Source organism: Protopterus annectens, chromosome 5.part0, assembly GCF_019279795.1.
Source record: "Protopterus annectens isolate FY-2018-M chromosome 5.part0, PAN1.0, whole genome shotgun sequence".
Lineage (NCBI taxonomy): Eukaryota > Metazoa > Chordata > Ceratodontiformes > Protopteridae > Protopterus > Protopterus annectens.
In genome coordinates this window covers 1,403,352,695-1,403,377,992 of record NC_056735.1, presented here as the reverse complement: position 1 = coordinate 1,403,377,992, position 25,298 = coordinate 1,403,352,695, and the positions used below count along the sequence as shown (strand labels likewise).

At 39.1% G+C, this 25,298-nt stretch overlaps 2 protein-coding genes across 3 annotated transcripts in view; one reads left to right on the top strand and one right to left on the bottom strand.

Moving 5' to 3' along the window:
* DDIAS (DNA damage induced apoptosis suppressor) overlaps window positions 1–15,341 on the bottom strand; it is a 189,563-nt gene extending 174,222 nt beyond the window's left edge. The window contains exon 1 of one of the 2 annotated variants that reach the window (XM_044071209.1): window positions 15,259–15,341. The gene's annotated coding sequence lies outside the window, so the exon portion shown is untranslated. The remainder of the gene's footprint in view (window positions 1–15,258) is intronic. The other variant, XM_044071208.1, reaches the window with a different exon arrangement.
* Window positions 15,342–15,485: 144 nt separating this feature from the next.
* The window catches only part of LOC122801697 (prolylcarboxypeptidase), a 755,483-nt gene continuing 745,670 nt past the window's right edge, over window positions 15,486–25,298 (top strand). The window contains exon 1 of the mRNA XM_044071210.1: window positions 15,486–16,224. Coding sequence (XP_043927145.1) covers window positions 16,066–16,224 — 159 coding nt within the window. The 5' untranslated portion in view covers window positions 15,486–16,065. The remainder of the gene's footprint in view (window positions 16,225–25,298) is intronic.

Here is a 25,298-nt window from a genome sequence, read left to right as displayed (position 1 = left end):
GGAGAGGGGCCACTGTTGCTGTATGCCATTCTTTGGGTACATATCCTGTAGTAAGGCGGAGATTGAACAGTAGTTTTATGTTTGGGTTTAGCTCTTCTTGGAGTTCATGTAGGACGCAGCCAGGGACACCTTCTGGTCCCATTGATGCTGTGTCTTTTGCTTTGGAGAGGGCAGCTCTTACCTGAGCATCTGAAATGTCAGGGGGGCAGCACTCTGCTGGGATAGATATTTGCCCTTTTGGTGGGGGGGGGGGTTAAGCTGAACCTGTCAGCTAGGATGTTGGCAAGGTCTGTGGGTTCGGTGTATTTTTTGTCATTTTGGACCAATTCTGAGCATATCTGGGAATTCCCACCCAGATTCCTAACATAACTAAAGAAAGCCTTGTGAGAAGCTGACCTTAGACGATTTTAGGAGTGCCCATAGTTTTTTGCTAATACTGATCAGAGATGGCCTTCCCTTTTTGGGATTTTGCTCCATCATGTAGTAGCTTCCGCCTTCTATTGTATAGTTTGTTTATGGCTGGGGTCCACCAGACAGGACGTCTGCCTTTGGAGGATTGGGTCTTGGTTTATTTGGGATTGCAAGATCCATGCATTCCTGAAGGTGTTCATAGAATGCGTTTATAAAGGATTCTGCAGTCTGGGACGTATTTTCCACAGGCCCGGGGGCTTTGAAGGATTCCACCTCCGTTTTGAGGAGTGTGAAATTTGCTTTAGAGAAGTTTTTCACTGTGGTTTTCTGGGCAGGGGGTGGGGTCGGGATGTGAATATCCAGTGAGATTAGTTTATGGTCTAATCTTACCAGTGAGGGATACACTTCTGGTCTGGGGCATAGAGTCCCCATGTTGGTGATGATCAGGTCCAGTATGTTTTCCCCACTTGTGGGAGTGGTAAACAAGTTGTTCCATAGCATTTGAGTTTATAAATTCTAGGAACCTTTGGGCTAGGGTGTTGGAGCTAGAGTAGAGTAATGCTCCCAGTCTATGTTTGGGTAGTTGAAGTCGCCCAATATAATGGTGTTTGAAGAGACATTCATATTTTCCAGTGTTCTGAGGAAGGCCGAGTGGGGTTCCTGGGTTTGGGAGGGTGGTCTGTAGCAGGCTTTAAACTGGAAGGCAGTTTTACCCACTGTTAGTTGCACATGGATAGTCTCTGATGCTTCGTGCTGTGCCACCAACCTGGAGGTGTGGGTATCTTTGACGAATATTGATACTCCCCCTCCTTTTGTGGTTCGGTCCAAGTTTTGGGGCTGAAAAGCATGGTATGAGGTATAACCTCGTAGTGCTGGGGTGCTCTCAGGAGCCTTGAACCAGGTTTCTGTTACTGCACAGATATCAATGTTCTCCATGCTAAGGAGAGTTTTGAATGTGTGCATCTTGAGGTTTAGACTTCTGGCGTTGAGTAGCATTACTCTTAGTTTCTTATCCCTTGTGATACCTATTGAGGTGGGTTTGTCTTTAGAGCCTTGCCTAAAAAAGGCACTATGGGGGTAGCAAGAGCCTTTGCCAATATCCGAAAGCCCAGGGGTGACAGGTGCAAGCCGTCCCTAGCGAAGCATCGTGGCTTGTCGAACATGTCATCCCAGGCCGACAGGCATTGGAACCCCTTTGAATGACACCAATACTGAAGCCAATTGTTGAAATTGATCAACTTGTCTTCATATTGTGGCATCATTCTTGGTGAGGGTAAGATGCTACTCAGGGTCAGGGTCATACCGGCCTGGCTACATGCTCAGAGAGCTCCTCTATGTCTCTTCATGTAGTCCAGGGAGGTACGTCTCAGGTCATTCACACCAGCATGGACAATGACTGAGTCATATTTGTACTTGCCTTGGAGTGACCCGAGTGCTTGTGTTATGTGGCGGATCCTAGCACCCGACAGGCAGCTCACCGTGACCCTCTCCTTGTTCAGCCTGGTGAGCGGGACGTCAGTGTGCCTGACGATAGAGTCACCTATTACAAGTGTATCAGGTGTGTTGTTTAGCCTTAAGGGCTGTGACTGTTCGGCACACTGGCTTTGTGAGCTATGTGTTGCACGTGTTTTGTTTTGGGGTAGCGGTTGCTTGGGTGTCTGCTTTGGAGGTCTCTGCTGCTTAGGCAGATTTTTATTTAGAGCCTCAGACTATGTTTTTGTGTGTTTATGTGCTTGGTTTGCTGTCGTGGTAGGTCTATGTGAGACTGGAATTGTAGTGAGTGTGGTTTCCTTCTCCTCCTGACTGGTTACGCCAGTACTGAGTTGAGAGAGCTTAGCCTCCAGTTTGGCTATATGGTTGCATCTCTCACATGTGTTGGAATTTGTTGGGAGGAGGAGAGGGTTGTCTGTGTACACGAGGCAGTTGTAACATTGCCTCAAGATTCCCAGATTCACCAGCTGTACCAGAGAGGAGATTGACAACTGCAATGTGTTACAGGTAACTTGAAAGAAAGTTACTGTTTGTCGTTTTTGCATTTAAGTGAAACAAGGAAATATGGAGCAACGAAATCGATCTGGGAGCTGAGAAAACTATCGAAACATCTTGAAATAATGAGTAATGCAACCTTTTCTGCCCTAGTATTGGTGACCGATGAACTGACTGCCATGAGAACAGTGGTACTTCAAAATCGCATGGCTCTTGACTTCACCCTAGCGGCGAAAGGAGGTACATGCGCTTTAATCCAGGAGGAGTGCGGTTCATACATTCCTGACAACAAACACGAGATAGACAACCATCTTGAAGTAATTCAGCAGGTGTCAGCCATGACCAAACCAGGACTAAACCCACCGACGGACTTTTTCCAAAAATGGTTCACGGGGTTGGGGCAGCATCCTGATGAACATTCTGATTGCCATCTGTGTAGGAATAGCCTTACTGATGGTGTGTGGATGCTGCTGCATCCCCTGTATGAAAGGACTAGTTAAGAATATAGTAGATGTTTTAGTTTCAGAAACTTTATACCAAGATGCTGAATTCAATGAATTACTTAAAACTGAAAAAATGCTTTCACAGGCCTAAACTGAATGACTCTCTAACTGCAAATCCTAAGTGGGAAATGGTTATGAGAAGAAGAACTGTTTATGCTTGTTTTGAAGGTAGAATAAAGTATTAAAAGGGGGGAAATGTTAAGAAAATGTATAACTGCAATGTGCAAGCTTAGATGCATTTAGGGTTAAAAAAGAAATTAATATGTTTATTCTGCTTGTTCTGTGTGAAATATGTGCAGCTGCAGAAAAACCTTGATAAGAGAACAATTGACGCTTGAAAGTCTACCATGGTCAGCAGAATGTGTATTGAGGCCAGGGTTGTATCTTGACCCTGGGCAAATGTATCATATCAAGAACCGAACAGCTGAAGAAATGTAAGAAACAAAGGAGGGCTGAAATTAGCCCAAGGCCAGGTTGTTTTTCTCAAACATGTTTTGCAAGACAGCAATTTTCTGACCATGTCAGCAGTTTAATATTTTCTTGTGTGCATGCAGAGAACTGTATAAGAATAGCATGCTGAAGTATGGAAAATCAGACAAACCTTGTACCTACATGCTTTGTCTCCTTGCTGCAATAAAGGGTGCCTTACGTGAACTTTACGTGCATTGATCTTTGTGTTTTCCATTACACTGGCCTAACGAGTTCACAGTAAAGCGGAACAATGACATCCCTAGAGCTAGACATATTCCTTTTGTTTATAAGCTGTTTAGTATAGAAGGTCTTTCAAATGGACACATGTTGGGAAAAAAGATCATTGTCCGCATACAGTCCTAAATCCTGAACAACTGAGTCAACTCTTATTGTCAAATGTGGTAGATCCCTGGGACAGATAGCTTCCCAAATAATACAATAAAGCATTTTTGGCATTTAGTTTCAGTCTATTATTTTGGCACCAATTATTTATTTGGGGCAAGCCTTCCTGCAGAATGGCCAAGTCATTTGGGGATTCAATGAATATGAGAAAAAGACAGTTCTAAATTAGTAGTATTCTCTGAGATACATATCTGTCACACCATCATTTTTATTTGTGTTGCAGAAAGATTTATATCCTTTGAGCAGGTGCTTAATATCTGTCACACCATCATTTTTATTTGTGTTGCAAAAAGATTTATATCCTTTGAGCAGGTGCTTAAGCCAGCAATGGGCTTGAAAATATGCAATGTGCAGTAGGTCTAACAGAACACTGTATGTGGAGGTTCTGTATGCCAGGCAAAGATTGTACCTCAGTAATCTGTATGACAGATTAGGACAAGGCTTTGAGACAGTCTGCATACAGATAAGGACAAGGCTTTGAGACAGTCTGCATAGTGTATGATTTCAGCCCTTGATCTTCTTAGTAAGAAAGTCTTGTGGACATTCAGGTTGTATCAGATTTTTGGATAGGTACATACCCAAGGGAGCACTGTACTCAAATGACCAGCCTGATGAGTGAAGAATAAAGTGGAGAGATCACATCTCTGGACCTGGTCGCTATACCCTTAGTAATAAGCTATGCAGTGAAAAAGCAAAGTAGTGGATACATGGTGATCAAAAGACAGTTCACAGTCTACAAATGTTCCCAGGTCCTAGTTATTGGATCAGTTTTCAGGAGTGATTTGTCAATGTGATAACAAGGGACTTCTTACTTACTGAAGGATACCATTATACATTTCTTGGCATTCAGCTGCACTCCACAAATCTGATATCAGCTATTGACTTGGGAAAGGCCTTCATGGAGGCTCATTGTGCCTTAAGAGGAGTTTATGATGGCAACACATTTACAGTCATCTGCAAACTTGGTCAGCCATAGACCCTTAACAGTAGCATTGACCTTTGAAGTAAATGCCAAAGAGGAGTGTTCCAAAGACTGAATCCTAGAGAACACTGAGTGACAGGTCTTTTAGAGGCAGTGAAGCAGCCCATCCTAATTTTTAGGGTTTTATTTGTCAGTCAGTGTGCTATCCAAATAGTTAGATAGGGAATAACATTTAGCTGGAACAGTTTATCTGCGATACCTGGAGTATGGGATGAGAGTGAATGCATCTGCAAGGAGCAGCTATCCATTGTTTACTGATCTGCCCTTACCCATTCATTGCTTTATTAACCTTCTCAAAGAAGTCAACTAGGTTAAGTAGGCAGGGCCTGCCCTTGACAAATTTGAACTGGCTTGAGTCAGGAGTTATTAGGTTACCTACATCCTTTTTTTTATTAATTCTACAACAATCCTTTCCATAGCCTGACAGATGAGTTTGGTTAGACTTAATAGTCTAAATTTCCTTGGTCCAGTGACACCCCACCTTAGTGGAAGGAGACCAGTTATTGTCCTTCATTTCTTTGCCTCCAGTAACCCAGAGAAGCAGTGTTCCTCCCCTTTTTGGATTAGAGCCTTAAGGACTTGCTCATGGAAGATTTGAAGGGCATGTGCACATCTGGTTCTGTAGGAGAAAAGGGGGGGTGGGTAAAGATAGACAATCTACTAGCAGATAAATTTAGTTTTATGTCCTCTAGGTTTGAGTATGGGAGATATATATATATAGCTGGTTTGTATTTATGTTCCACGACAGGGTCTATTTTTTTAATTTGGCATTGTACTTCGGAGAAGGACAGATGCATCTATGCAGCTATTAATATCTGCATAGCCTTTGGCAGTAAAGGATTCTGCATAAGCAGTGAGGTCATCAAATTAGGAGGGTGTGTTGACTTTAGTCAGGTCATCACTCAGTATCATTAGATTAGTCTTATTATAATCAGTAAATACAGAGCTATTAGGAGGAAGTTTCTGGCTTCATTCCTTCACCTGTATCAAATTATCACTTATAGTCAACCATATATTAATATCAAAGAAACCAAAACCATACTAATATTTCCAGTTACATATATTATACATCACATGTGCAGTTTTTTAAACTATTAGTCCAACATTAAATAAATAGGTCATTTCCTGCCTTCTCTTAAACCTCACTCATTTTCCAGAATATTACTCTGCATATATTGTTCCCACAGTTTCCATTTACTCCTCTTTTCAAAAGATCCTAGTTATAGTTCTTTTCTCTCCATAACAATATTCAATACTTCAGATACACTTTGTTTAAACTGAGTTCTGTTTTCTGGCAATTACTTTTTTGGCAGTCACCAGAATTAAAAAAACTTTAAGGCTTTATATGTCTAGGCAATTCAGATCCTGTATCATCACAGCTCACAAGCATAATTTCCTGTGTTTCACCCATTTTCTCACCCAATATTTCTGACAGATTTAAAATATTCCCTATAGAGTACTCTATCAACTCATACGTCTAAAACATATGTTACCAGTTACCTCTGTCTTCCGCATCACACCTCCAACATTTGCCATCTACTGGAGGAGAGAGAAGAGAAAGAAATGAGAGATAGATAGAGAGAGAGAGAGAGAGAGAGAGAGACTCTTCTTAGGGTATAAAAATGACTATGCAAACAAGTTCAAGAAAAAAATCCTAAAACTTCAAGATTTTGTTGCATATTTGGAAGCTGTATAGGTTTCCTCATATTGTTCTCTTGTAAATTGCTTTTTCAGTCTCTCTTCCCAAACGTTTCTAACATCCTCTGATTGATTCTTAGTTTATCATGCAATATTTTATATGCCCTAATAATCCTCTTCAGCAGCTTCTGTTCAGACTCAACTAAAAACAGTACATGACAGGTCATTCACTTGGGGTTCCCCACCCCCTTACCTTTGTCTATACTCTGGTATTAAAATCTCTAGCCTGCACTCCTAATTTCTTCTTGACCTCATCCCATTCTAGTTATTTGCTTGGTTCCTTTGCCAGTCTTCTCCAGTAAATTCCAGCCCCCTCTTGCCTATTTTCTGCACCCATACTTTCACTCATCCCTATCAGCAAAAACTCCTCAATTCATTGTGTTGGCTAGTTCTTAGAATACTTTCTGCTAGTTTATGAATATAATATTCTGCTAGTTTATGAATATAATATTCTGTATGGCCATTCTCAAAAGATCTGCATCAAAAATCCCACACTATTTTTTGAATCCTCCATCATCATCATCATCATCATCATCCCTTTCCACTTTTTAATTACAACTTTCTGCTTGTGTTATATACATGAGCCTTAATTGTGTAGCTCTAAAATATCCCCAAAAGTCAGGTAATCCTAATATACTTTAATGGAAGGATCAATTTATCCCACTTAACCTTTGTCTTCTTCCCCTCCCAGAAAAATTCCTTCAACACCATTACTGTCCACAACTTCTCCATGGGTTGATAAAAATATGCCTGAGCTGTTTATAAAACTAAAGGGTCTAAACATTTTCACTGCTTGTATCTTACAAATTTTCACTGCTTGTATCTTACATCCCTAAAGAAGAGCTTCCAGTTTCTCAGTTTTTGTATCATATTTTATTTAGTCTCTTCTCTCATATCCTTAACTGCCATAACAGAATCCTTTTTAATCCATACTGCTAAATACTTTGTGTCCCCATAAATATTGGTATTGCTCAACTAATTCATGTGTGGCTATATAATTTAGTTATAGCCTTTGTTTTTTCTTCATTAGTTTTATATCCCAAAAAGATTCTCAGAATGTTCCACAAAACTGAGATGTCATTTTTTTGTACCCGATAAGAAATAAAAAAAAATTGCTGCAAATAAAGCTCACTTGTCTTTATTACCATATATCCTTGAATGTCCAAGTCCCTTATTTTCTTTGCCAGCGGCTGTGTATGTGAAGCAAATAATGGGGAAAGAGGACACACCTGTCTGGTTCATCTATTCAGGCAGCTTATCAGAGACAAACCCTTCCAGTCTCTGATCCCTCACAATAATAAAGGTCAATTAGGATAGATCAGGAAATGTAAATGCTTCCATTGCCGTACTCAAAATCCCACCTTATTCTGCATCAAGAATAGTGGTATTTACTTAGATTCTGCTTTCTTCCAAATCATCACTGTTCTATTAATGTTTTCAAATGTTTACCTTCCCTCCAAAATACCACAATTATTCTGTATCCATCAGTTTTGGCAACACCTTTAGCTACTACAGGCAAACAATCTGTAATCATGATTTAAAACTGAAATGGGTCTATATGAAGCTGGGTGTGATGGCCTTCAAGTATTACGGCCACCACAGCTTTCTTCCAGGATGTTGGAGCTTCCTCTCCTTTTAAAATACTGTTAAGCAGAACCTTACAGATCTTTATTGCTTTCTTTCCTCCTAACTTCCAAACTTCCACAGGAATACCACCCATTCCTGGAGACTTTCTTACTGATTAAATATCACAATTTATCTCATCTCCTCCCATCTTAATTGTTAAGCTGCCTCTACCACTAGCCATGGAATACCTAAGTTTTCCATAAAATATTTCCATTTGTGCTCTCTTGATTTCCATAAATCTCTGTTTTATACAACTTTTCATAAAATTTCTGAAATATCTCCAATACCTGTACAGATCTCCTGTTGTTTTTGTTGTTATAGGTTCTCCAAGTTTGGCAACAACATTCTGCAATACTTTAACCTTGGTCAGCCCCTCTAAATTCCTATTACTTCTTAACCATCTTTTTAATTATATCCTATTTTTAAACCAATTTCATTTTACTATACTCACTAGCAATAACTTCTGAAGAAATTTCTATCTTCCTTACTAACTCTCGAATAGTTTCAACTACTCATTCCTTAAAGTCCTCTTTTTAACAGGTTGGTGGGAAAATGTCAGTTTCTCATTTTTATTTCACCACCATGCATTTTTATCTTAGTTATTGGATGTGTGTCAAAGCTTTACATTAAATGCACACATTTTGGATGTGTGTCAAAGCTTTACATTAAATACACACGTTTCTGTAAAATATAATTTATATCTAGCGTAGCCCAGTTATTGTACCTTTGGAATATATACATTTTATTTGAGCTCCTACTACTGAAGTCACAGCTTCCATATCAAATATTATCACAAGTTTCTTCAGAAATCTATCATCTTTTATTATATTTTCCCTTCTATGTTCACCAGATAAATCCTCACAATTGTAAATCAAGTTCCAGTCCCCACCTATAAGTAATATTCCCTGCTAAAAGCTGATATTTCTACCCATTTTTTTTAAGCTCTGTAATAGCAGTTTTTGGTGGAATATAAACATATGTCAGGGTAATCCACCTCCCTTGCTACCACAAATCTATCATTATTATCCCAGCCCCCCCCATCACTACTTATGCTCCTCTAGCAATTAGTAGAATTACTCCCCTTTTCCTTTGTTCCTGATATTCTGCTTAACATCCATCCTGAAATGCTCTCTATCAAATTTATATGCTCATGTTTTTCCAAATGTGTTTCCTGTAGCATTGCTGCTTGCACTCTGCAGTCATAGTCTCACAGACAAGTACTAGCCTACCTGCCCTTGTGGGTCATTTTAAACCTAGTCAATTTGTTGTACTGGAAATAACTTTTGGTTATACAGTGGCCTTTAGCCATTCCATGGTCGATAATTATATATTACCCCAATGAGTATAACTGGGATCATACCATAGATAATTTGAGAAAACCCATTCATGGAATAAAGCATTTAGGAACTGCAGATGTCCATAATACACAATTTAATACTCTCAGCTTTTTGTCTATACCCATAAGGCCATTTGCATTCCAAAGTAAAGCTAGCATAGCCATTGCGATAAGTTATTATGCGTATTTCCAAAGTTTGTGTTACGTGTGCACACTAATGTTTGGCAGACTGCTCTGGTATACAGTTGTTCGTTGTCATCTGCTTTTGAACCTATGTCACATTAAAACAAAAAGTCTTACTGAAAACCCTCGAACAAAAACTAAATACATTTTCAGCACATTATAATGTATTAATTTAGAACACAAAAAATGTATACATGGTCAAAAAATGAAATTTAGCCCTCTTGATAGGAGCAATTGCCCAAAGTGTATTGGCTATACGTTGTTTGATTCGATGCACTGACGTATTAAGGCTGCTAGGGAAGCTGTTCTTAGTCACTTATAATAAATTTTAAACTTCATTTGTTTCTGAACTGCTTTCCCTTATACCTTTAAATTTTGCATTCCCCTCAGCAAACAATGCTCAGAACTCTCAGGATTAATTGCTTGCACATGCAGACAACTCATTTCCATGGAAACGAACAGAATGTACAAATGCCTTCAACTGCAGACTTAACTTCCACTGAACATTTGCTAAAGGAAACAAGCCAATAACATTGCATATGCTCTGCAAAAATCAGAGGTTGAAATCAAAAAGCTGGCTATTTTATCAGTTCATCTAAATGGGTAGCTAAAGCTTCTAGTTTTTGCAACTTTTTATTACTTGAGTTAATCTACTCATTTAATGTTTCATTTATTTTATTCAGCTTCGAGTACATTTGATTATTTTCCCCTTGAAATACTGGAAGCCATCTCTTGTACCAAAGCTAGAAAAATCTTAAAATCTGACTGGGAAGAATCCTGCACCTGTTAAGCAAAAAGCAGTTTCTCACCTTTTCTAGTTAATTTTCTTTCAGGTTCTCAATTTTTTTTTTTTTTGCTGGCATTCAGGCAGTGTACTTAATAGCTAGTAAGTAAATTGTACTCAAGGTGGCAGAATTACTACGCCTTATTTCTCAATAAAAATCCAAAGTAGCCAAGCAAGAAGCAAAAGTCCACAGTGGTAAAATATACCATAAAGGATAAAAAGAAAATCCACTGGAGACACCAAGACCAGTTAAAACTTTATTTAACACACAGATAAGTGTGAGCATTAGCTCTTCATCAGATCTAAAAAACAGTTAAAAATCAACCATATGTAAGCAAATGGCAACCAATTAAAATCAATAGCAGAACCTATGCCCCTTCAATAAGGGTTTTAAAGGCATACAAGCATTCAGTCCAGGTGTATGATTAGCTTGCAAATCAGCTATCCATCTTAACTCATACTATATACAATGTCACCTCCCCTCATACTAACTTGTTGAATATACAACACCATAAATTGAAGTCTATGCTCTTTGTTTCAACGTGTTGATATAAAGCATTACTTCTCAAACATAATCCGATATCACTCATATGCTACAGTATGCACTGTTTTAACATTCTGTTAGTCTTCCCAACATAAAATGCTTGGCATGATGTGCACTCAGCTAAATACACCACATTTTTAGTTCTGCAACTTGCACATAATCTAGGTATACACTTCCTGGGCTGAGGGGGACATAGAGGAGGTCCTACAGTTAGCAATGTGATAAAAGGGTACCACAAAACTTTATTGCAGAACAGTTTAAATAAGACTATCTTATTTCAAGTATTCTGCAATAAAGTTTAGTGGTATGGGACTTTGAATTGGTGGCATGTTTGTGGTATCAGTGCTTTGTGCTGAATTCTTTCATTTTTTCGTGGCTGTATTCTCTTAGTACATTTACAGATGGTTCATATGTGCTTCAAAAACATGGTTCTTCAACTCCATCATTTCTCTCTTTATAAAGTCCAGGGAGGTATGTCTCCAATAATTTACATTCAGGTGTTACATGACATCCTTATTTTATAGAAAGGGAACAGAGATGATTTAGCTGAATTTTTATCTTATTTAGGGAGTATTACTGATTATTTAAATTTTACCCATACCAAGTTCCCCAATGTTATAAATTATTTGGATGTCTCTAAAGAGAATTGTCAAATTAGAGGTACTGTTCAACCATTTTTAGAAAACATACTTTCTAATGTATACTTACACTGTAGCAGCTGTCATCCTAGTTTTCAGAAAGAAATACTGTAAAAGAACAGCTGGTCAGCTTATCTAGACTTATCACTGATGACATTAACTTTCAAGTGGAATCGAACAATTTGATTCCCATGTTTATTGAAAGATTATCCACAAGACCTCTTGAACACTTTAAAGGGTATTATCTTCGGGATAGAGGTGACCGGCATGCCCGAAAATGCAATAACAACTTTTACAGAGTTAGGTTCAAAACTGGAAAGCATGGTCATTAAGACAGGAGCATTTGGTATTACTTACAACAAAGAAGCATATAAATAAAGAGATTGGTAACCTCTAACACTAAAGAGCTTGAAACAGAAATTAGGTAAGACCCCCTTTTTACGTATAGTAGGGGCAGAAATGTAAAAGAGCTAGTTAAAACTGAGGTTAGCCAGTAATGACAGGTACAGATCAAAAATGTCAAAATGTGGCATGTATTCTATTTGCAGATCTATTAAATGATACATCACACATTACTGTCAAATATATTTGTCGTACCATTTGTTGCCCAGGAAATGTGAATTGTAATTCAGTGGGAGTAGTGTATTTGACAACCTGAGTTTCATGCACAACATTCTACATAGGTAGAACTAAAAGGAACCTCAGGCAAAGGGTCCAGGAACATCTTAGGGATATTAAGAATCACATGTCCATCAATGCTTTATACACACACTCTCCCCTGAATGTACGAATCTTAAAAGGGTTATTTGTTTCATTTTTGACAAAGTCAATTTTAATGTTAGAGGGGATAGAGTTAAAGACATGGTGTGAGGAGGGGAGAATGCTCAATAATCATTCTGAAGTGGAGGCCTGCCCCTTCTTCTGAAAGGATCCCTCCCTTTTATATTAGATCCCTCATTACACTTTTTCTTATAGCTCTGCTTGCCAGATGCTTGTTGGGATTGCTTGCTTTTGAAGAAAAAAAAAAGAATTAGGGGTTTTAACAGGTTTAGGAAAAGAGGGCTGATGAATCTTAACCCCCAAATCAATTTGCCGGTTTCAAACTGCTTGAATACATCAATTTGCCGGTTTCAAACTGCTTGAATACACGAAAAGCAAAAGGACCAAACAAAACCTTCTTATCCAAAAGAGAATTCAAAATGTCAGATTCAACATCCTGAAAAAGTCCAATCACATACTCAGGCAAAAAGTCTCACAGTAACAGTAGCTGTAGCCCTGGATACAGGAGTAAACACAGTCATACACACTCCTTAAACAAACAATGTTTAACAACTTGAGAAAAAGCAGCAATAATAGAACTCATAAAAGGACCTACTTTCCAAAGGCAAAATCAGAAAAGTTCCTCAAACTAATCAGCACAAGACAACATATTAACCTGGTAGTGCAAACTTCTGAAGGCTAAAGTAGAAGAAAAGATTCTCTTCCCAAACCTGTCAGAGGCTTTATAATCATTATCAGAAGGATTAGAATTGACCAAGTATTGGTTAGCAGCTGGAAAAGAAACAAACAGATGCTGGGTCAGACTCGAAATGTGAAAACAGATACTTGTTAAACTGATGAACTTTATAAAGTTTCTCTGCCTTTTTAGAGACTGAAGATTTTCTCCATCGGAATTATCACAGGCCAATTCAAAAGCATCCTCCAAGGCTGTCATAATATGAGGAATAGGAGTGGAGTGTGGCATATCCACTCATCATATCTCCTTCAAAAAAAGAGAACATCCACCCGTTCCTATTGATTGTGCACAGTTAAGGAAAATTCCTCTACAGGTGAAAGTGAAAAATCACTGTCATCAGAATTAAAGTCAGACACATGTGAAGGAAACACAGATAAAGCCCAGTCTCTATCCTTATTAGAATCCTCTGGAGTATTGGAATTATGATTCAGACTCACATTTTCTCTGCTGTTCCAGAGGATTCCAAACCTACAATAAGCAATTAACCAAGGTAATTCATCTTGTTTAACAGTTTCTCTGCTGTTCCAGAGGATTCCAAGCCTACAATAAGCAATTAACCAAGGTAATTCATCTTGATTAACAGAAATACTGTATCTCTTACTTTGGCCACCCTGGGATGAACCTCCCCAAAAAAGTTTCCATGACCAAAGGACGTGGTTGCAGTGGACATGGCTAACCCCTGGTCCATAATGGCAACAGGGATTACACCAGACAGGTAACTAGTGAGTGATCTGAGGAACAAACAGTGGCAGTGGGGATTACACCAAAGGGGTAACTAGTGAATGATCTCAGGAACAAACTGTGGCCGCTATAGAATTACCCACAGAGGCTAAAGCACTGAGTGAGCCCAAGGAGTAATCAAGGACCCCTAACATTTTTCTTTTTAGATACAGCAGTAGAAGGAACCATAGGACTTTGTCCCTAGATATCTAGGGATACTTTTTCCCCAGGTTTGGAGTAGCTGAAAGAAGAAAGTCAGAAGATAAGTGGTCACGAAGTGTACACAAGCACCAAACATACTTAACCCCCCCACAACAAATGCTTAAGTGCTTCATCTAAAGACACAAATATAAAAGCAGCACATTTCTACCACAAAAAAAGTGTCCAAAACAGATGATTAGCCCATTTCAAAAATATCCTGTGTATTAAGATGTCTCTGGTAAAAATAAAATTCCCACAAATAGAGATCTAGTTAAAAAGACCTAGTACCATTTTTAAATCAAAAGGCAGACAAAATGTAAAATCTTGTGTGGAAGGGTTCCCCAAAAGGGATCTGTCAGCAATGGAAGATCAGAACAGAACAGACACTCGATCTTGTGAAAGCCCAGAACAACTCTGGAAGGTGGCAAAAAAGTAAAGTACTTTTGGGACGCGGGTTGCTGTTTTCTCTGTTTAGAGGTCATGCCACAGCAGCCTGGGAGTCAGACACTTTTGAAGACTGCACAACCATTATATCCTGGGCAGGATATAGCCCATATAGCTTTAGACCTAGCACACAGCCCTAAGGATCACCACTCGTCACCTTCAAGTTGGGTTACATCCCTCAGCCAATTTGCTATCCGTGACTAACTGGACATGGATCAATGTGGACTTTGTTAAACATGCGTATTATGCTAGTATACGGTAGGGGAGCAAAGGCGTTAGCCAGATTGAAACATGCTGTATGGGTATAGCATGACCACTGTCCAAAGCTTGTATTACACTCGTAAAGGTTACCAGATTCATTAAAAAGGATGTACGGTACCCTTAACAAAGCAGTACTGCCTGAATCGAGTCATATACGATAGTCAACACCATAGCTAATTTGGTTAGTTTAAGAGAGATTCACGGCTTTGCAGATGTGATTCGTCAGCCTATTTTAAAAGTGTTCCAAATATGGACCCCTTTTCCCCCATATTATTGTTTTTGTCGGCCCTAATTCTGGTGGTAAAAAGTCAGACTTGCTGTTCTATCTCCTAGCTCTAATTATTTTATTATAGCAAGGCATATTAAGATATTCTACGACAAAAAGAAAGCCCATCCTCTACCAAAACAGAAGCTTCGAACAAAAATATGACAATTAAGACATCTAACTGTAGTTGGCTGCGTGCCGCCTCTTCTTGCAAAAATATCAAATTCATCATCAGCATATAAACAGCAGAAAAATGCAAATCAACAATAAGTTTTATTCAGACTCACCAACAAAGTGTTCAAATTTCCTGAAAATTTAACGTCATCAGCATTACCCAATCAACTTGCTCGCAGCTCTATGGGTTTCATGGATGGTGGCGTACGCGAACAATACTGCGTACAGCCAATCACCGGATAACGGAAGTGGAGTGTATTGTACGTTGCCAGGTGTTTATATACATTGGTTTTACAGCTGCCATCTGAGTGTTATGTTTTAATTCGTAGGAAATATTAAATTGTGAGGCTGATGTCAGGTGTTCTAATTCTGTATCTAATGAGTAAGGGACACCGAAATATAAAAGCAGTACAGAGCCACGTGCCTTAAATACACATTACTTTTATATAAATCGTGTCCACTGGGGTTTGAAATGTAGATATTAACTGAGTACAATAATATCTGTTGTAATTCCCGCATTGAGATTTCTCATGGTTAGGGTAATTTCCCCAAGTCTTTCCTGAGTACAATAGAGTATCATTATTGGGATGAGAAATCAACGGGCTTCGTTTCTAACTAACGTAACCAACTCCTGGTGTTTACAACTGATTCAGACTGCTCACGTACTTGTTAGAGGCTGTTTTTTGGTGCGGTTTGAGCAATATACCAACTCGAAGCGCAGAGATTTATTCCTTCGTCTTACAAAATCTAAGTGATCAGCGGCTGTTGTCCAAGTTGATTCTTGAAATCTGGACATACTGGACATTATTTAATTTGCATCTTCTCTGTCACTGGTCCCCACCCACTAGTAGAAAGGAGTGCTGTCTTGCACAGTCCACTTGTAGCAATCAGGAAGGAAGCGAAGCTTTACGGAGTGTATCATGGCATCACCTACAGCACTGTGGGGCTCTGCTGTTTTTCTTATTTATTTTCGGTTATTGCTAGCTTATGGTCCTCGTTACTTTTCTAACCAAAGGAACCTTAAACATGTCTCAGCCCAGATTTACTACGATTACACAACTCATTACTTTTACCAAAAGGTGAGTTAAAATAAATGCTCAGATACTACTGCTTTAATATGTCTGCTTTTAGCACTGGGTATTTAGCAATTCTATATAATCAGCTTTGTTGTACTTGATAGAAAGGCATGAACTAAACCTTCAGGGCAATTCAGAAACACCCCGTCTTCAAAATACAGATAGTGTACCACAACTGCACTTCACAAACTCTGTAAAGGTCCTCACTACTGCGGGTGTAGCCAGAGTACCGTAATGAGTTGAATTTCTCTCATGACTGTTTTGGTTTGCCGCTAAGTTTCTAAAAAGCTGAACTTTAAATGTCTGCAACATGGAGTTGTACAGAATTTTGCTTGGTGCTAGACCTGAACTTCCTCAAACAAACTTTGTATAGTTGTAGGGGTTACAAGAGATACAGTAATGTGTGTGATATCTATCTATCTATCTATATATATATATATATATATATATATATATATATATATAAAATGTGTGTATATGTGGGTCAAGAGCAGTGAGGCTGAGAGTAATACAATGAAATTTTCTGGCTACACTTTTCAGTACAGAATGCCAAAGGAATTGCTGGAACTTGCTGCATATTGTATTTTACCCAGTGTCCTAGCATTTAAAACAACATTCAGCATTTATTTCTTGTACTGCTCTGATGCCCACTTTCCAAAAGTACAGACACTTTCCTGTGATGAAATCCATAATTTGTCTTGCATTGCTTACTTGGCAACACTGCTTTTGATGTGTAGGTTATGGTTGAAAATGATTCTTTGGACAAGCCACTATCCAAATCTGCAGATACCCTGCATTGAGATTACAGCAATATACAACTTTGAAGCAATCATTTGTGAATGGGCTTGTGGTATTGTTGGAATTTGTTCAGGACTAGCCAGTTGTAGCTATGATAAGGATGACATCCCCATGACTTCACCTCATGTTTGCCACTGTACATCCACCAGGGCAGGTTTTAAATATTAATCTAATTCTCTTTAAAAAGTTAGTAGAATAATAAGTTTTACATCATTTTACATTTCCTGAACAGTAAGTATTAAGCTGTAATGTCTGGCATTATTGATCGACTGTTATTATCCTTGGTGATTTGCCAGAAATGTAATATTTTATGAAGGGCGGGGGGAAATATGAAGCAAATTGAGGGAAGCCCTGTAAAATCAGGGACAGTTGAGAGGTATGTTTTTCAAAAAGCTTTCATTTGATGCACTTCAGATTTGGTATCAATATGTGTGGTATGAAAAAGTGTGGCACATTACTTGGTGCTTTTATATGTTCTTAAATATCGGTATATAAGACTGATTTGAAAAGGATGGCGTACATGGTATGAAGGAATAGGTAGAGTTTGCTACTATGCTTTGCTTTGTTTGACTTACTAAACATTTGAAGTTGCAACTTAAGTTGCAAATGAATGAGAGCGAAACCACAGGATTGATTTGCTGATGATTTTAAACAGTTAAGCAAGACTGTGGGGGAGAATCTGGAAGCTACAACTCTGCAGGTGTTACAACCCTCTTCTTTTAGGGTATTGTAGGAAATATTATGTGGTATCAAAAGCTTTTTCACAGCTCACAGCATAAATCATAGTAATTCAGTGAAAAATGAAACATTGGCAATACTGTCAGTGCATACAGAGGTATTCTTGGAGGTCAGTGATGCTGGTCATGGTATCTTACTAGTTCCACCTTATGCTCCCTATCTTCTACATCTACTTCAACTTCACTACAACTTTCTTTTTCTCTGTATCATCTAACAAATATACACATTGCCCACATTTCCTCACCTACTCCTTGCTGTCTATTATTACCCCCTCTTTTCTAGTTTCTACTCATTATTTCTTACAACTCTTATTTCTTTTACTCATAAATGTAAAACTGTAATTTGGCATTTTAAACCTCACTGTGTATGCCAAAATTTTCATGTATTGATTGTAATGATTCTTTTTACTTGTAGTGCATGGAGTGCAATGATTACCTCCAATATGACAGAAAATACAAAACCAGTTAAGTTCGTCTGTAGCACAAGACCCAATATTAAGCAGCCTTAAAAAAAATAAGCACCCCTGCTTAAACAGTTAAGGTCAGCTGTCATGCTGCAAACAACAGCAGCAGAATTAAAGACTTTTCTTTCTGCATGCTGTCCATACCAGTAATTTGTTCTTGACTTTCTTTTCCTAATACAAGATGTGTTAATAATGTCTTTTTCGCAGCGCTTGCTAAGTGCCTTAGAGCTTTGAAAGCTAGGAATACACTTCATGCTTTTTTTTTTCTAGTAGTACATGGAGCAAGTGAAGCTCAATGCTGTACAAAGAATTATGATCAGCTGTCTGATAATAATTCTCCATTATGTGTTGTCAACATAGATACCAAGATTCGCCTCTCAGGCTTTGCTGTTGAAGTAAGTTTCTTGGCTTCCATGTACCATGGTTACAGTCAGATACCCAATCCGAATCCGCTGCATTGTGCTTTCTGTATAGTATAGCAGTCTTCCAGTTATTATATGTCCATATTGTAAGCTTTACATTGTTCTCTATTTTATAAAGCTGCCCGTTTGTAACTGGAGCTTTCCTTCTTGGGCCTACATTGAAAAGAGGCTACCATAACCCAATTGGGCTACTCCAGTCAACAAAAGCAATAAGTAAAGTATGAATGAATATTTTCACAAGAGTTCTAGGTAAGTGTGCATCTGCACATGTGTCTGTGTGTGTGTTTGTGTGGGGAAGCACAACACTATGGTGACTGCACTGACTGCAGTTAGGTGCTAAATTATTTGTATTTGATTTCAGGTGTTAACTGTTGCTGTAGTCCAACTTTATTTTTTCCCTCACTGCTCCAAAGCATTTCTTCACCACCGACACTTTGAACTTTGCTTGGGAAGTAGTTTCAAGAGGGATAATATTGCATTGGGGTGTGGGACACATAGGATAGATGCAAGCACATAAATATTAAGGAAATGTTTGCCCTGATCAAGGCACTCAGCTCTCTGAGCTGTCTTTGGACCTCTTCAAGTGGTTGCAGACAATACCCTACAGTCATGTGGTACATCAGCAAGTAAGGGGTAACTGTTCATACCCCCCTTTGCAGGCTAGCTGTGTTAGCTTGGGATATATTCACAACGCAGTCACATTATACAGACATCTTACATTCCATCAGAGAAAAATTATGTGGCAGATAAGCTAAGTAGGACCAGGGCAGACCCTCATGAATGGAAACTAGATCAGGGGGTCTTCCAAGATTTGATTGTAATGTGGGGAGTTCTCAGACCACTTTGTTCGGAGAGGAGGCAATCAACTGGCAATATTCTGTTCCCATACTCAATGCAAAAAGGCATAAAAGACTGATGTCTTTCCTTTAGAAATGTTCCTGTATGCATTTCATCCCTTTCCACTAATACCCATGGTACTTCTGAAGATTCAGAAGGCATCCCCCAAGATCATTGTGGTGATTCCCTTCTGGCACAGGCAACCATGATTTCCTTTCTTTTGGCTAGTGGCAATTACCACAGACATTGTCACAGACTGAATTTACTCGCAGAAGAATACTGGTGTTTGATATACCCAGACATCAGTCATCTTCAGTTGACTGCCTGGATGATAGGGTCTTAATTCTTTTTAGGCAGCTGTTTACTGAGGATGTGCAACAGGTACTAATGGAGGCAAGAAAGCCTGCTACTAAAAAAACTTTCCAATTAGCTAATGTATGGTTTTCTAGTTGGTGCCAACAACAGAATCCACATCCATTCAGATCTGGTTATTTTCTGGTTTGACAATGTTTGTGTGAGTTACTATCTTATAGCCTTTTTTATTTCTCTATCAAGGTTCATTTCAGCTTGTGTGCTCATGGATCCTCCCCTTTCAATGGGTCTCATGTCAAAATATTTTTGAAAGAGGGTTTGCATAAGAGACCTCCAAGAAAACCAGTGGACCCTCCTTGGGATGTTAGTTTTGCTCCATTTGAACCCAGCTAACCTGGCTGATTTTAGGTTCTTAACCTGCCATAAACAAACTCTACAACAGAAGGAAGGAAGGAACTGTTGCAAAAGAGAGTAAAATCCCATGAGTGGAGGAGCTGCCTGTTCAGCCTCAGTAAGAAGCTGAGATCCCTTGTAACATCCTCCAAAGCTAGCTACGAAAACAAAATTGCCACTGATTCTAAGGGCAACCACAAAACATTCTATAGCTATGTCAAGAATCTCAATGGCAACACCCAGATCTGCTCTGAGTTACAGCACAATGGCACGAAAATTACAGAACCAACTGATATTGCCAACATCCTGGCAGATAGGTTCACTGCTAACTTTATGCCCTCTCACCCCCTAAAGGGCCTATATCTATACAGGAAGAATACAGAGTCCCTGTAATCACATCTATGCAGGTAAAAGCTGCACTCTAAAACCAAAAACACAGCATCCATGGGACGGGACAACATCCCAGACTGCATTTTACACGAGCTTCAGAACGAACTCGCTCCCCACCTAAGCACCATGTTCAGTCATAGTCTCACCTCAGGCTCTGTGCCCACTGACTGGCACACAGCAAATGTTATCCCACTCCACAAAGGGGGAGCCACCACTGATCCTGGGAACTATCGCCGTATTAGCCTGAGGAGCCTGGTTTGCAAGGCCATGGAACGTATCATCATGGAACTCATAAACAAAGACATTGGTACCAGTTCTGGTTTGTGAAAGGCAGATCATGCCTTCTGAACCTGATCGACTTCTTTGAGGCAGTCACCAAAGCTGTAGACGAGGGTAAGGTGGTTCACACAACCTATCTTGACCTCGCCAAGGCTTTCAATACCATCCCCCATTCTGGAATTATAGCTAAACTCACTAAACTAGGTATAAATCCCTATGTCACAAGATGGGTTGCCAACTGGCTCACTGACAGAACCCACACTGTAAAAGTTGCAGACTCCAAATATGACTTCAAACCAGTGACAAGTGGAGTACCGCAGGGTTCAGTCCTGGGACCTCTCCTGTGTGGTATCTACTTCTCTGAAATACAGGCCAACACAGAAGGCCTCTGGCTAATGAAGTTCACAGATGACTGCAAATTAGGAGCCATAGTAGAGTCCCCAAATGATGTGGACATCTTACAGAACCGCCTCACTGTGACAGATGCCTGGTGTCAGAGGCATGGCCTCAAGCTCAATGCCAAAAAGTGCATTGCCATCCACTTTGGTAAAAAGTCTGTACTCATGAACTGCCACATAAACGGCAGTCTACTTAATCCTGAATGTGTGATAAGAGACCTTGGGACCCTGGTGGACAGTAGTCTCTCCCTTGATAATCACATCGCCACAGTAGTCAGGAAATCCTTCTTTGTGGCACACCTCATCACAAAAGGGTTCTCATCCGGGAAAAAAGAGGTCATTGTTCCCCTCTACTCTGCACTCATTAGACCCATTATAGAGTACAGCAGCCCTTTTGGAATGTACCTCACAAGACATCTGCAGCAGCTGGAAAGGCCAAATAAGTACCTCACAAAGAGGATTACTGGCCTCAAACAGATGCCCTACACTGACTGTCTCAAAAAAATCTCCAGCTTTACTCTGTAGCATATCTCCTACTCCGAGGAGATCTCTGCCTAACATATAAAGGCATGTTAAACCCAGAGCTGTTGGACATGGCTACACCTTAAGAAATCCCAATCCCTCCGAGCTACATGCTCTAGGGACCTAAACCTTGTCACCACAATAAACAGGACATACTGGAGGGATAGATTCCTGTCGAAGAGACTTCCTATACTCTGGTACAAGCTTACCCATCTATGTCAAGCAAAGTTCCTCATTAGCACTCTTCAAGAAAAATCTTGATGAGTGGATGGGAAATAGGAAATATACCCCGGGGATCACCTCTGTGGCTCTGCTCGACAGAGGCACAGGAAATTAACTTTCTTGGGTGGCGTAAGCCAGGGGAGAGTATCTGAGTTGCAAACTCTTTTATGGTAAATCAGCCATATTTCATATCCCACAAGGGCAGAGTTTCTTTAAAAAATAATCATTCTTTTATGTCTCAAGTGGTATCTGAGTTTAAAGTATTCTCCTTCCTGTTTTCTTTCCTGAATCCAAAAATGAGGGAGAAAGATACTTCTTACCTTGGGTGTCCATTGACAACTCTGGTATTATCTCAATAGAGCTAAATCTTTCGGATCTTTGGATCACTTGCTTATTTTTTGTGAAGGTAAGCAGGGGCAACCAGTGGCAAAATAGACTATTTCTAAATGGTTGTCTAAGGCTATTACCTTTTGTTATACTCACCACAACAAAGCCATTCCAGGCAGGGTCAAGGTGCACTCTACCAGAGCCTTGGCTTTGTGTATGGCTTTTTTAGAAAGGACTGGATTCTATTAGTATTCTAGAAGCTGCTTCTTGGTCTTCTGTACATATTTTTACAAAGCACTATATGCTTGATTCCTTCTCTTGAACTAGATTAGGCTTTACAAAGACCATTTTCCAGGGGCTGTTGGACTCCTCTCCTTTCAATTCTCAAACGTAGTAAGCTTAGGTAATCTACCCATACAGTTAAGGCTGCAACAGCAGTGATCAGTATGATGAACATAGTACAGTTCTGTAAGTAAACTTACCATAACAGCAGATGAATCATGAATGAATGAATGATCACCGCTGCAGTAGCCACTCCCTCCCATTCATACCCCTTGTTTTTTGGTGTGTTGTTTAATTATTTATTTTTTCCCTAGCATTGTCCTTTCAGGGCTTAGCCTCCCTCTCTCTGTTGGAAGGAAAGCACTGAAGGGCTGGGCTTGGTGCCCAAACTTGTCTTTTAGTCAGCTCAGCTCAAGCTGCCTGATAGTTGGGTGCATGGAGTAATAAAGGGTGATATTTTTTAACCTTAAGACAGCACAAAATATGTAATTACCATATATAAACAACTACATATCACATTTAAAAACTGCAAAAAAAGAACATATTCACATTTAGTAAGTGCAGTAAAATACATGGTACTGTATATTTTACAGACTTTTAATGTTACACTTGCTCAAAAATTATAAACCCTTACCCATAATCATAAAATGTCTGTACCATACTTGCATTTATATAGACATATGCATCTGTATAGATGAATGTATATGGTGTGTGTGTGTCTGTGTATATACATATACACACAAAACATACATACTTACACTAGAAACTAAACAATTCAGCATTGGGTGCATGAGGTTAAAAATGCAGAAACCACTGTTCTGGGTATAGAAGATTTCCCACCTCCCTTCTAGATAAGCCATCGAAAAATAGTGTCCTACAAGCCCAATTAAATATAACCCCTGGCTCAGGATGAAAAGAAACCAGAACTCTCCTTGGAGTTCCTGAAACTTTAATATTACAATGTATTACTTCAACACCCTAGACAGAGCACCATTGCACTCCCTCAGAAAAAGCCGAGTGGATACTAAAGATATGTAATATATGCTTTAAATATGGAACTATTGTTGTTCCTTTCAGGTAGCTTATCAAGAAAATAAAGAACTTACACCCTGACATTCCCCATGCCCCCTCCAAGCCTTGTAACACTGCATGGCCGTGTACTAACAACAACTTCTCTGTCTTGGGCACCAAAGTCTGGCAGTTCTTCCCTGCATCCATTAGAATCCTTGACAAATACTCAGACTTCCAGATAATCTTAAAACCCATTTGCAAAACAATGGAAAGTGTGAATGGTTTAGGGACAAGAAATAATGTCATTTGTAAAAGTAGCATACCATTGTACCTCTTATCGATTTGTTTTTCTCATCATTTGTACCTTCAAATATCTAAGCATTCTCATTTTTTCATAGCTAATTTTTTCTTTTCTTTCTCTCTTCTGTATGTCTCATTATAGAGCTTCTCATTCCTCCCAGTGGTGCATCTTGTCTCTCTTCACATCTTAATCCTACATTTCATCTTTGCATTATACATTTTTTTCACAACATTTATTCTTATAATCGTGTATGTTTACCTTATGTTCAGTTTGTTCTGTTAGTAATAACTATTGTTTAACTCAGTCTGTCTGTTTTACAGCTATTTCATCTTTTATTTATAGTGTATGTCTTTGCTTTTTCGTCTTCTGGGCTGAGCTTGAAATAGGTCCTCTTGGATCAATGTTCTATTCGTTAACACATTTAAATAAATAAGTGTATACAAGCATATACGTTTTTGCAAATACATAAATGAAAAGTCAAAACAGGTTTAATATGATTAGAACTTTCATTCATAATTTATAATGACAGTACTTAGAGCAAAACAAATATGTCATTACCAGCTTCTTAAACAAGTGGTTAAATTTGCAGCAAATACCTCTTTCAGAACCCACCATTGTATAGCAGTAAACCTGTTAGCTCTTCTTCCTCATAGGCTAGTACTAGGCTAACTGCCCTTGCGAGCCATTGTAAGCCTAGCCAATTATCCCTTGTGAGACTCAAACCCTGCACCTTGTGTTTGTAAGGCAAACACCTTAACCATTAGGCCACCCAAGTCCTAAATTAGTTAGAACTACCCCATCATCTAACCTATACAGAGCTTCTTGCCACCTATAATATTATCCAGCATCTATCTGCTTGCCCAACACTAAATAACACTGTGTTCCCACACAATCATTACAATTTAGTGACCAAAAACTCCTCTCTGTCATTATGATCCTTTGACCAAAAACTCCTCTGTCCACAAATCTATCAAATTTGCTTGGCATGGTCTGCATTCCTACTGTGTTGCTAAGGCTTGGAACCCCTTATCTGCATCCATCAGGTCAATATCCTCCCTCCCATCCTTTCAAACCATTCTGAAAGTCTTCCTAGTCAAAATCTGGATCTGTTCTTGCTCAACCCCAGGATAAACTATATCCCTAAATATGAACAATTACCTTTTCATACCGTGCACCTCCTTACTCCCGCTTTCTTCACTTGCTTCCTTACTTCATACAATTTCTTTCCCCTGACTCTCTATCTAAATATGCCATAACCCCATTTTTTCTCCCACTTAATATTGCAGTTCTTGTTTGTATTATACTTGTCTTTAATTTCTCTAAACTTACTAAAATTTCTCTAAATATTGAATTGTTATATGTTATCTATTCTTAACCAACGT